General features: G+C 37.5%; 1 protein-coding gene across 1 annotated transcript in view; it reads right to left on the reverse strand.

Annotated features, from left to right (window-relative positions):
• The window catches only part of LOC121649662 (calcium-binding protein 7), a 28,073-nt gene extending 16,332 nt beyond the window's left edge, over positions 1 to 11,741 (reverse strand). The window contains exon 1 of the mRNA XM_042000664.1: positions 10,818 to 11,741. Within this exon, the coding sequence (XP_041856598.1) occupies positions 10,818 to 10,923 (106 nt within the window). The 5' untranslated portion in view covers positions 10,924 to 11,741. The remainder of the gene's footprint in view (positions 1 to 10,817) is intronic.
• Between the last annotated feature and the right edge of the window lie 1,235 nt (positions 11,742 to 12,976).

Genomic DNA, 12,976 nt, shown 5'->3' on the forward strand with positions numbered 1-12,976 from the left:
CCCCCTCTTTTGTAACTATGTTCATGGATGATGCCCGTTCATGCCGCTCTCGTGAACAGCAGCGTTATGGCAACTGGTAGAGACGCTGTCGTTCTCCCTTACCAGTTTGAGCCAGAGTCGGACCCAGAAGGAGAGATATCTGAGGAGGGTCAAACTCTGCGGCTGCAGCAGGGAGTTTCTGCATGGTTAGTTGTAAATATTGTCTCCGGAGAGCCGGTAGGCGGGTCCATCGCTCTGTGGGGAGTGGTTATTGTCCCTTATGACGTCATAACGTACACGCTTTCAAACAAGCTCATTTCAGCGCTTACTTCCCTAGAGGTGGAGCAGGGGGGAGAGAGAGCGCCTGAAAGAGTTTCACACTTACGGGTCTCCTACACATGCGGGGGGACCAGTATGACTGTTCCAAAACCATTAAAAAGTGAATTTTGCATAATATGGGACCTTTAAATTTGCTGTTAACTTCGCAGCTTTGCCACCACATTTAGACATTTCAGTCCAATTTAAGAACAACACAGCACTTTTTCAGATTAGGATTACATGTGCTTTTTCCCACTATGTTCATATGTCTCTCCTTTTTAATGCATGACAGAGAGGAGTGGGACATTTGGTTGACATTATCATAGCTGACCTGAACTGAATTTCAAATAAAAACAACCAACGCTTGGATTAATTAAAGATCATTTCAACATTGGGTCAGGTGTATTTCCACTGAGATCCAAGATATATTGTAGATTAGGCTAATTAAGTCTGCTGAGGTGTGAAATATTTTTCCATGCTCCGCCTGAGGCTACAGTACCTTGTAGTGTACAGAAACACAGCACAGTGAGGCATCCTACTTGTAGATAAGTATGAAGTGCATGTTAAAGAAGATTTTAATCCAAGCAGAACAACAGTATTTTGTAAATGACATCTTGATGTCTGACAACAGAAACAGCTTTACTGGAAATTGTGCACTATTACAATATTGCATCTACAAGCACTGAACACAAAAGCAGCAAACACACATAAAAAAATAAGACAAAGAAAAAGAATGCACATGCACGCAGTGCCATCTCGACTAGGTCCACCATAGCCATGTAAACAAAGGGGAGATTGCTCCATATTCTTATGTAAACCAAGCTGACATTGCTAAGCAAAAACCCTTGTTTTCTAGTCCACACATAAATTTTACACTCAAAGTCAGTAAAATGTTTCACCCATAAAGGAATCTTCAAAAAGGTTCGATTTTAGTAGTACAGATGTTGAAATAGTATAAGTGATTTCACTTTTTATTTACTTTGTATTTACGTAGACAGCAATGTAACTTTTGACTACATTTTAAGTAGGATAACACTGAAATTATGGTGTTTACATGGTTTGTGTACAAAATATTCTCCTTAATTTTTTGTTTACAAATCACAAAGCATTGTGTTCACATTCATTTCATTATAATGTACATAGTTTTTATCTTTAACGTTGATGCCATTTTATCCTTTAAACCACCAAACTTTATCTATTCCTCTGTATGTTTGCTTTGTACTTCCAATTTTACTTACTTTTCTAATTCACCTTCACCCACCAAAGGTTAGCAGTAAGAAATACGATACTTTAAATGTTATTATCTAATTATTTTATACTTTAAATACTAAGTTATTAAAACAAAACAAAATAAAAATTTTCCAAAACATTTTAAATAGTAGTAGTGTTATTGTTGGAACTTTCTTCAAGATACTTTTTTAAAACCTTTCCAAAGAGGTTCTGCAACCTGTGGCTCACCAGTTGTTGTGCTGGGTCACTTCAACCTTTGAGACGGCTCTTTTCTGCTCACATTTTTATCACCATCTATGTCAAGTAGAGCGTTTTCATATGCCACATCCAGACAGGTGATGCATTCAAGAAATCCATTTTGAAATCTGTTCCTATTTCCCCGTCTGTCTCTCTGGCAGGTTGTGTCAACTAGCCCTTCATCAGGCGGAGTTAAAGTGGTTGAGAACTATAAGCAAAGCGATGGGGAAACAAACAAAGTGAGATTTATTATTTTCAGGACATGGAGCTGCTTTTATGGCTGCCACCACGGTGTCATTTGCTAAAATAAATGGAGTTTATTTTCTTTCTTTTTCTTTTTTTTTTCTTAAAAATATCTGAGGTTGTTTCCTCACACTTTTACTCCTAAATCATGCAACATCACCCCCCATCCTCCATCAGTTCTGACATCTATCCACAATAAACTCTGAAAATGTTGCGTGTTTTATATGCAGTAAATCTTTGGAGTAATTAAATATCGACATCAGGGAGTGCTGTTGATGCTGATCTTTCTCCTTTGTTAATCATTAACAAAAGCAGTCTGACTTCATAAGAATGTTAGTCAGACTTTCAACATTTGGGAAAAGGATTGAATTTGTGTGTGGAAGTGTAATGATGTTGGTAATTTAAAAAAAGCACTTCATTTATGATCTTATTTTTCATTTTCATTTCAATATTCTTAGAGACGAGCCTACATTGATAAAGAAAAAAAACAAACAAACAAAAAAAACTTCCACAGAAGAGCTCTCGTTTGTGCAAGAAGGTAAGCAGTTTGTTCAGGGAATTCAAATTAAAGGTAAAGCAAACTGTTTTCCGGTAAGGGAATAATAACTGAGCTAATTCTGACTTCCTGGGAGAGAGCCCTGCTAATTGCAGTCAATAGCTGAGGTGGACACATGAGAAAAATAAGCATTTTGGTTTTGGTAAACACATCTAGTTCATGTGAACACGCCTCAATTCTCCAAAGAGCCAGATTGTCCATTTCCATCATGGTTGGTCATTTTGTTATTCGTTCTTGTCTAAATCATTGAAGCAGTGTACACTGTAAATAGCCTCGGCTGACCCCTTAGAAGTACGCCCACACAACACCCACTGATCCTGCAGCTGAGATATACCTTATGTGCATGATTCCCATCTTTCCGAGCAAATGCAGTTGTCTTTAAATATCTTCATTTGTATTCATGTAAGTATTTCCGAAGGAATGGAAGTCAACCCTCCACCTCAGGGCGAAGAAATGAGTCAATGTTGCTGCTGCCTGCATCTACTGTAGGAGTTGAGCAGAAACATCAACAGCGGCTCACAGGCAGTTTATGCCATTAGGAACACGCTGGTGTCAGTGTTTCTTTGAGAAGCTGTCAGTCAAAGCCATTTGCAGCTGCCGAGGGAACAGCTAACACACTTGCAAAAGACTCCCCATTAACATCTCTTAAAATTTTACAGCTGAAATCTGAACCACTTGGAGAAACAAAAGACGCTGGGAAGTCTGATTATCCGTATATTTCTAACGTCATTTTGACAATTCAGGGAGACAAAAGAAAACAAATTTTTTCTTTGACAGGAATCTGACTGACTCTGATCTGTTATCAATGCCTAACTCACTGCATGCTTTCATAAACAACTGAACAAAACAATTTCAACCCAATTATGTAATTCACACTGTCACTTTAAGGTAAATAAAGTAAATATAAATGGCGTGCATGCATTAACTGTAGATCCAGCTTCAAACCTATTATGTTTTATCGCTTCTATTTGCAGCAGTTCTTGGTCTTTGGAGCGAAGCAGCTCTCAATCTGCATTTGATCTCGACATGAGGAAACCCCACTCATTCCACCACAAGTGTGAACAAGTGGAAGTGGGGGCAACTTTGAAGACTATGTTTGATTTTGGGTTGTACAGAATGTTACTCTGTGAGTTTAAATTGCTTCTTGGGATGTTTTGTCCCTGCTGGGCCTCTGACAGGTTTGGCTCTCTATACACTGGAAGTGAAGGCAGTTGATTAAGGAAAAATAAATTGATTAGTTGTTATATTGTAGATATTAAACACAATATAATATTCGCTATCCCTCTGATTTCATCTACATAATAGGAACTCTTGCTTCACATATGGGTGCACAAGATGTCCATCAAATATGACTACCATGTAAATTCAGTTAATTTCATTGCCTGCATTTCTCATTTTCATATAGGCTATGCCATACGTGTAGATGAGTAATTCCTGCGGGCATATAAAGTAGCTGAAACTAATTTGTATTGACATTTAGCTTCCAAAGGGAATGGCTATAGAATGTAAATGATGATTCTGTTATAATTTAATTTGCTTTACATCTTCAGTAAATTGCAGCCATAATGCTGTTGTTTTTAAACAGAAAATTCACTCATTAGACCATTGGCAAATTATCTTTTTGTTCAGCTTTATTTCAGCAGCTTCACATTGTGTATTAAATGGATTTACTCCCCTTAATGTCACAATTTTATTGACTGTGTATAAATAAACTGGATGTTTTCACAATAACAAACAACAAACTAATGAAGAACAATTTAGTTATTTGGACTGAAGACAAATATCCAGTTCTTTATGTTGCTTACATGTTACATATTTGGTTTACTATAGGTTAATACTACATAGTTAATTTGGTTGTCTTCATGCACAAGTTATTTTCAATAATCACTTTGAAGAAGCAGCACCCCCTCTTTCTCTCTTTTCTTCTCTTCCTCTGATAAAGTCCTCTTGTATTTCTTTGATGACTCAGCCACAGCGCGTATTTAAAGTGTCCAGTGTGTTGATAACCAGTTGCAAGGACAAAGCTAAAGATATGGCTAAAGTGGTACTGACCACCACTGAAATCTGATTGGACATTCCAGTTGCCACCTCAGGTCTTTGACAAGCCAGTGGAGGAAGACAGAAATGTCTTTCTGGACATGTATAGATCACCATCATCACTACATTAGTTTAAATTAAAATTTAAAGTGTTTTTTTTTTTTTTAATTATTCATCCTTTAAAAATATTGACTGCACATTTTTAAAGAAATTTTTGTCCCTGTCCAAGTACAACTTCTAATACGATGACAGGCTAGCCTGATGTTAGCCTGATACTACATAGCCATGCTAATTTAGATAGCATTGGGATAGTTTTGAGATAATATGGGAAAACCATATCATATTTAGATTTTAGTGAGTGTATTACAAACTGTACATCCACTAAACTTTTACTTTTCACACTGAAGCTAAAAAAAGTACCTCAGTATCCAAGTCACTTAGTGCTGACTAAGCTAGTGCTACATGATGCAGTTTAATTTAAACATGAGGCTAGCAAGGCTGCTTGTTGATGAGTGAGTGAGTGAGTGAGTGAGTGAGTGAGTGAGTGAGTGAGTGAGTGAGTGAGTGAGTGAGTGAGTGAGTGAGTGAGTGAGTCCCATAGTGCTGCTTTAAAGTTGCAATTTATTGACTGCTTATGAATAAAATTAGTTTTTCACAGTTTTTCAAAACTAATAAAGATATTTTAAGGTTTTGGGGACAATGCTCTGGAGAACAAAGAAGGGAGTTTAAGCCTAATTTGATAATGGTGATTCATATCTTCTATTCAGCTTTAAAGATGAGTGTTTTTGGTAATAAAACAGTGTTTTCAGAAAAAGTTGAGACAGTAATAGATAGATGTGTTCTGAATGAGTAAGAAAAATGTGAGAGCTGATTAAAAAATGTTTACAGGTAGAAAGAAAGAATGCAAAGAAAAGAAAAATCCTCCCTCTTAACTCCAGAGCTTGTGTCTACAGAAAACCTGCTGGTATCTGATTACATGAACGTCACTCTGGGAAATGTTGCAAATGCTTTAAGCTCAGCCCTGGGACTATTTTGAAGATACTTCCAATACGGCTGTTGTTAGGCAGTGTGGAAATGGGCTACCTACTTAATTCCACCTGCAGTGATATTGACACTGGGAGTGTGTGTGTGTGAGAGAGAGAGATTGTGTAGTGGAGGAGGAGGTCTAAACTATATTGAGCTCCTGTAATATGACCAAATGTTTTTTTTTTCTTCTTCTTTGTGTAGGAGGGGAAATAGAGAATGTGGAGTCCAATTCATGCATTCATGCTCACAATATTGTGCATTAAGGCACTTGCTACCACCATACAACCTTTAACCATTTATCGAGCATTAAAAAAAAAGAAAAAAAGGAAGAAAAAAACTGTTTTGTACCAATAATAGCTGTGACAGCATTCTCAGTACTATTGGTCCGTTCCCAGGAGTGTCCACAGCAGTAATTGAAAATCAAGTCCATGGTCATGCGTGCCAATAGGGCTTGAGCCTCTTGTTCCCATACACGCGCTCACACACACATATTCACTAATGTGTAATTTCTTTGCGTGACAAAGCCTCGTCTCCCTGACGGCCAAGCTGATGTATGTGACACTTCAGTCTTCCAACCAATTCCCATCCGTCTCTCAGGAGATGAGAGCATTGACGAGACACTGCCGCTCCAAGTTTCTCATCTAGAAGCCATTTGTGAAACGTCACTGCTGTCAAAATCTAATCGAAAGGTACTAAAATGTTGCTGAGTATAAATAAGGATTTAAAACTAATCAATGATAGCGGAGTCTGCAAATCCAAAACCTTTAGTTTGCTGGTTCCTTGTTTGGAATTCTGTGGAACACACTTCGGCATTGGTAAAAACTGCTTTTTGTTGAATAATGATTTTATGTTTTCTAATAATATGTTCAAGAGGCTGTGGTTGTTTTTGATGTAAACTGAAAATGAAAAAAGGTGGAAATTGCAGTACAGCATAATCTCTGTACAGAACAAGGAAAAATCTGGGAAATTATTTCGTGCACACGGATGTTTAACATAATCCTTTTGTCAAGTGGCTTCTTTTGGGATCCAAATTCTTAGTCTGATATGGACTTTCTTTAATTTGAACATTTGCTGGCTTTAATGTAAGATTTGCATGTATATTGCCTGTTCAGGTAGTCTTAGAGCTTAAAATTTTTACTGTTATTTCCTTTCATAGGTTTGGTTAACATTAGCTATGTTTACAGGGACAAATATTTCTTCTATCTGACTGAAACCAATCTGGTCAGATTCTAGATGACATGTTTTTGCACTGACTGGATCAACCTTGCACAGTAAACTCCTCATCTTGTGTCACTGTAAACAACTGTCACTACTAATCATTGCACTATATTATTTGCTGGCTATTCTCACTTCTTACTGTGTATAGCTAAATACCTCCTTGTATAAGTCTGTAGATATTGAAATTTTTATACTGTTTTTTACTTTGCTACCTTTAGAAGCACAACTGCTAAATGACTGTACCGCTGCAACACCTAAATTTCCCAGCTTGGGATGAATAAAGTACTTCTATCTATCTATCTATCTATCTATCTTTACATGGAAGCTAAATAAATTGCTACAATCAGTTGTATGTTTAAAAAAATAATTTGATCATAAAGTCTTTAATATGGGCAATATGTAATAATTCAGAAGAAGAAGAAGATTAGTTCAAATTCTATCAAATACCTTTATGAACAAATCCTTGTGTTAAGCCTTTTGGCTGTCAAAACGCTCAATAATTCTGAAGTCTTTGCATAGTTTCCAACAGAAACTTTGTATTTGTCAGAGTCCGGCTCTGCTTTGCTGCCACTTTTTTTCAAGTCTCACCTGAAACTCATCATGTCACCTAACCCCCATGTGGTTCAAGCATGCACAGAAAGCACATACGCCACACAAACTACTGGAATAAGAGTGTACTTGGTTATTTTTCCTGTTGATGTAATCATGAAAATCTTCAAATTACCTCTCTCAACTGGCTAGAAAATTCTTTCCAATTAATGAACTGAGGTGATTACATTACGGTTTTAGTCATGGATTTTAGATCTGACTTGCATCTGATTCTCTCTGTGAACTCATGTCTTTGATTCTGACTCAAACTGCTTAGAATTAAATTTTCTGAAAGACTGTCTGGACAAACTGGTAAAAAAAAAAGGCCAGTTCTGTGCTGGGTAGGGAGCTGGACCTTATTAGAACAGTGGTGGAGCAGCAGATAAGAAGAAAACTGCAGAGCTTTGTGGAGAACAATAAACACCCCCTCCAGGCTGATCTCAGTGCACTGCAGGACTGAGACATTCAGGAGATCCTTTGTCCCTGCAGTCATTAGACTGTACAACAGTGACTTCTAACTTCTTCCTCGTAGCCTGTTATGGGGGAAAACACTCTTGTTATCTCTTAAATCTTTATTGATATTCTTATTTTATTAATTTTAATAATCTTACTGTTAATATATGTATATATGTAAAATTGTGAGCTGCTGGACAATATGAATTTTCCCTTTGGGGAGCTAGTTTTTTTTGTTTGTTTGTTTGTTTGTTTTGTTTTGTTTGTTTTGTTTTGTTTTGTTTTGTTTTGTTTTGTTTTGTTTTGTTTTTTGTTTGTTTTTGTTTTGTTTTTTTGTTCGTTTGTTTGTTTGTTTTTTGTTTTTTTCCAGATGTTTCTGAGTAGATCTGCCATCAGATCCAATAAAGCTTTGTTGTATATTTAATTGTTTTTGTAATAAACAAATACACTTCCACATATTTTTGATTAGTTTAATTTTTTCTGCTTCTTTTGCAAGATGTATTAAATTAATTAATCCTTTATGTAGAGAGACATATGTCTTTATCTTCTGTAATACCCAGAATGTATTAGTTTATCAGAAATAAATCTATACAGATGAACAGATAATTTATTTAATGTCAGTATCAAACTTTCAGAACAGTTAATATTTAACATATAAATTGTCAGTTATTAATTATTAGTCTTTTTCCATCGTAATGACTCTTTCCTTCTCTTGTGAGCTTAGACGTATTTTTAACCCAGTTTACTAGTGGGAAACCTGAAAGTGTCGATGGAAACAGTAGCCAGGTTCCTCCAAAATGGCAGAGAAAGCTGCTGTGACATCATACTAAGTTACTCAAATACAGCAAAGATCCAAAATAATCATTCAGAATATGCAACAGAGTAATGTGAGAGAAAAATGATTCTAAGATATCATCTGCAAAACTATCTTCCATTTTTAAAAACAGGAAAAATGATGCTAAGAACAGGACTATTGCCACCAAAAGCTTACAGCTACAAAGTTGTGAAACCACTCTGCAGCTATTCAACCAACAAACCAACCAATCTGCCTTGTCAGGTTTATATCACTCCCATTTTTGCACTTGAAGAAAAAGCTTGAAAAATCTTGGTTACACTCCACAACAACAAAAGCAATGTTCAATCCTTTCAATAACTTTGCCATTAAAGTTTCTCCCACACAGGAACACTAATGTTCTGCAACAGCTGAAACAGCTTCTGTTGACTGAGTATTACCCAAGGCTCTCCTATGTGCTCCACAAAACATCTCTTCTTCAGCTTCTTCAATCAAACTGCCACTATATAACTAGCTATAAAGCCTAAATGGCTCACTTAGTCTCAAAACAGCATGCATGCAACTGGGACAAGTGGATATAATTAATTAAAGTCAAAATGACATGGAGTCTGTTATTGCACTCCAAGCTGGAGGGATAAAGGAAATGGAGTTGCTGCTCCGTTTGGGGTTGGAAGTAATGAATGAAATATGAGGCAGTCATATTTTCACATGTTTATGTATATAATGTGTCTTTTAAGCAAAACATCATGTTTGATGATAAAGCATTAAGTGATGCAACATTGTCATCATGGGCATGACATCATGTAAAGATTACTTTTAGAACCAATATGTTGCAATCTCTATTTTATCACAGAGAGAGATTGTAGGATGGCAAAGGAAAAGAAAACAGAATAGCTAAAAATATAGTCACACAAAACCAATTCTATCCATCCTGTACCTCTTGTTTTCATTGCTGGATGCCACCAGTGTTCTTTGATCCCTCAAACTGCTGCTTTGCTAAATTTGCTGTTCAGGCTTTAAACACCTTTTGAAAGTCTAACCAGTTTGTGTTTGGCCTCTTTCACTTAGAGTTCTAATAATGTCATCCACAACACTGAGCAGCATTTTCCTGCCATCCTTATTTGTGTTTGTCTTTGTGGTTTTATGAATGCAAGCTTCTGTGTGTGAGACAAAGGAGTGTGCAACCATCACTGCAAGCATATGTAACTGCAGCTGCTAATAAAGATTAAGTTGGGGTTGCATGCATGGAAACTCTGCACCACCGGATACCGCTAGATGTTTCAAAGAAAACCAAATACATGTATATTTTTAGTTATAACCTTACCGAGGATGTGTCACTCTTCAAAACTGGTGTGCACACAGAAATGTGTCAAAATTGTCAAAAATTTGTCAGTGCTCTGTTTCCTTATGTAAATGTGCATTTTCAGGTAAATAGGATGTGAGGTGCACTGAGCTTCAATGCTGGATTATGGGGGCGTTTGTGTTAAAGGTGTTCTCTAGATAATAATCTGCATATTTTGTATGCTAGTATTACAAACACAAGGTATGAATCATCCTAATAGAGCTAATAAAAGCTTCCTTGTGTCTTTGTTTTTTTGCTTTCAGTGCCACTGCTTGTTCTTGGGCCTGAATATATATATATATATATGGAATGGCAAATCATTCTTGACCATTAGCAGGTGTATGTTTCCAGGCTTAATAGGTCAGTGAAATAATTTTCCATGAACCCACCACTGTTATCAGAAGAAGCATTTTATAAGAATGCATTTTGTTTTAAATCAAAGAAGCTTCACAGTCAGGGGGAAAAAATTAAATCTACAAATACTGCTTCAAGAAATTACAGGAAAATGAGGTGGCATTCGCGTGACAGTGATGAGAAAGTGGGATTATGTTGGACATTCTGTTTTATGTTTCAATATCACAAATAAAAACAAAACAAAAGAAATGCATCTCTAAAATTTAACTCGTTCCTTATCTCCGTGGTCGCTGTCCAAGGTCCTGACCGCGCGTCTGTTAGACAGAACTCCACTGCAGGATATGACCACATAAAATGTTACCAAGCTGTCATAAATCAACAACCCCCTGTGTACAAACAAGTCTTGATAACCTTCAGGTATGTGTGAACAGGTGTATTCTCACCTTCAACTTCGTCTTCGGGCAGGTTAACCGGGGCGCTGTAGAGAATGTCGGGGATGGTGCAGATGCCCCGGTACATCAACGTGGAGGTGACTGGATGCATCGGCATGACTGCAACCTTTGCTTGACACCTGCACCCTCGTCATTAAAGAAACGTCTACAAAGAAGATCCTAACTTTCCCCACGGTCACCGAGGGAACGGAGGAGCGAGTCCATGGATGAGGGGAGAGGAATGAGGCGCGAAGCGGTGGATTCCGCAGCGCGTTAATGTCAGCTTTGGTCAGTAAATGAAGAGAAGGAAAACTGAGGGGGTGTCTTACCTCATTGCAGATTAATTTAATGCTTGGGAAACAAAAAAGTCGCAGAGAAAGGGACACTACCTAAAACCGAGACGTTGCGCACAAAACGGCTACATCACCAACAGCTTCAGACAAGCTCCACATCTGAGCTGATTAGTGGGGCTCATTTGTCTCTGATGTGAACCCAACAACTGTTTTAGAAAATGTAGGTTACGAGTCCACTGGATTCATGTATTGTTAGTTCCGCTGGTTGCCTGCTGCTAGCAGAGTCAATCATCCACTTGTTGGATGCATGCGCTCGCTTGACGCACTCTGTCCTTAAGCTCCAAACACCCTGGTGTAATCCACAGAAGAGACGTATTGAAAAATCTCAGAAAGGCTCAAGAAATAGCCTGAACGACACGTGTCTTTTCGAAACTTCATATGGTGACAGATCAGCGCATGTCCGGATCCGCACAAAAAGTAATTGCTTGCTCGTTCTTAATTGGCTGTGCACACGGGAGCGCACTGCGATCCAGATGTTCAGTGGTGAAGTGTTTTTTGGGGGGGCGGGTAGATAAAGCTCTTTGCATGGATCAGAGATGTCCTCGATCTCTTCTCCCTGTCTCACATATAGACACACTGTATGGGTGTAGGCAATCCCCTTGTGCAGCACACAAACACCGTCCCTCCCCTCTCTGTCTATAATGAAATACTCTCACCACTCCGTACGCATTCCGGTTAGTCGTCGACGGTATAATAAAGACATTAATAATGACTGATGACGGTTTGTAGTAATATTGTTGCTCATTTTCTGTAAGAAAAAATAAAACAGCTCCTCAGCGTTGTTTCTATATAGCGGTGTTGGTCAGGCACCAATCCAATTTGAACTTTTGTTTTTAAATGCATCTGCTCAGGTGACTGTGCGAGATGGTGCTGTAGGACCGTAAGAAAAGAGGTATTTTAGAGTTTGTGACAGACAAAAAGAGTAATAAGAGGGATCTCTGTACGTCTCATCCACTCCAACTGCAAGCTGCATTATTTTGTGCGCAAAGCGACCCTATGAAATAAACTCCTGTACTTTTAAACTGACAGCAGTTCAGGTTAAAAATGATGTCTTATGGAGCTCCTTGAATTTTTAATGAATGAAGACCATACTTAATCCAAGGCCATTACCTTAAATGTAGCTCTTGGCATCATGCAGATGTGATGTCAGGATACATATGCCTTTAGGGTTGAGAGCAGCTTGAGCATTCTCAGTAAGTTAAGTACATTTGGATTTTGTTGTCCTCTAAAGAACAAAACAAAAGGTTGTAGTACCTTTTCCACTCTACATTTCGTTCAGCATGTTTTACTTTCTTTTGCACCATTTTATGTTCATTTGTTGGCTTCATTTACTAGATATTTATAAGATAAAATCTTGAAACGGTACATAATACAGATGGCTTTTACAAATTATTATATTGTCAATGCTGTGGTTTAAATTAAATGTATGAATTAAAGTCATTGAAAGAAACTCCACTTACAGCAGCAACCTGAATACACTCTGATGTTATCAATTTTGTGATATCATAAATAAAGAAAATATCAGTCAGAGAAATCAAAAGCACCATTTTTGCTTTAGTACACTAATGTTTTTCTGTTTATTAGATCCACCTTGGTTGGACCTCCTTTTGCTTTCACAGCCTTATTTTTTTATGTCATAGATTAAGAAGGTGTTGGAAACATACCTCAGAGATTTTGTTCCATATTGACATGATAGCATCACACAGTTGCTGTAGATTTGTCAGCTGCACATCCATGATATGAATCTCCCATTCCACCACATCCCAAAGCTACTCTATTGGATTGAGATCTGGTGACTGTGGAGGCCATTTGAGTACA

This window comes from Melanotaenia boesemani, chromosome 11, assembly GCF_017639745.1.
Source record: "Melanotaenia boesemani isolate fMelBoe1 chromosome 11, fMelBoe1.pri, whole genome shotgun sequence".
NCBI classification, from domain to species: Eukaryota; Metazoa; Chordata; class Actinopteri; order Atheriniformes; family Melanotaeniidae; genus Melanotaenia; species Melanotaenia boesemani.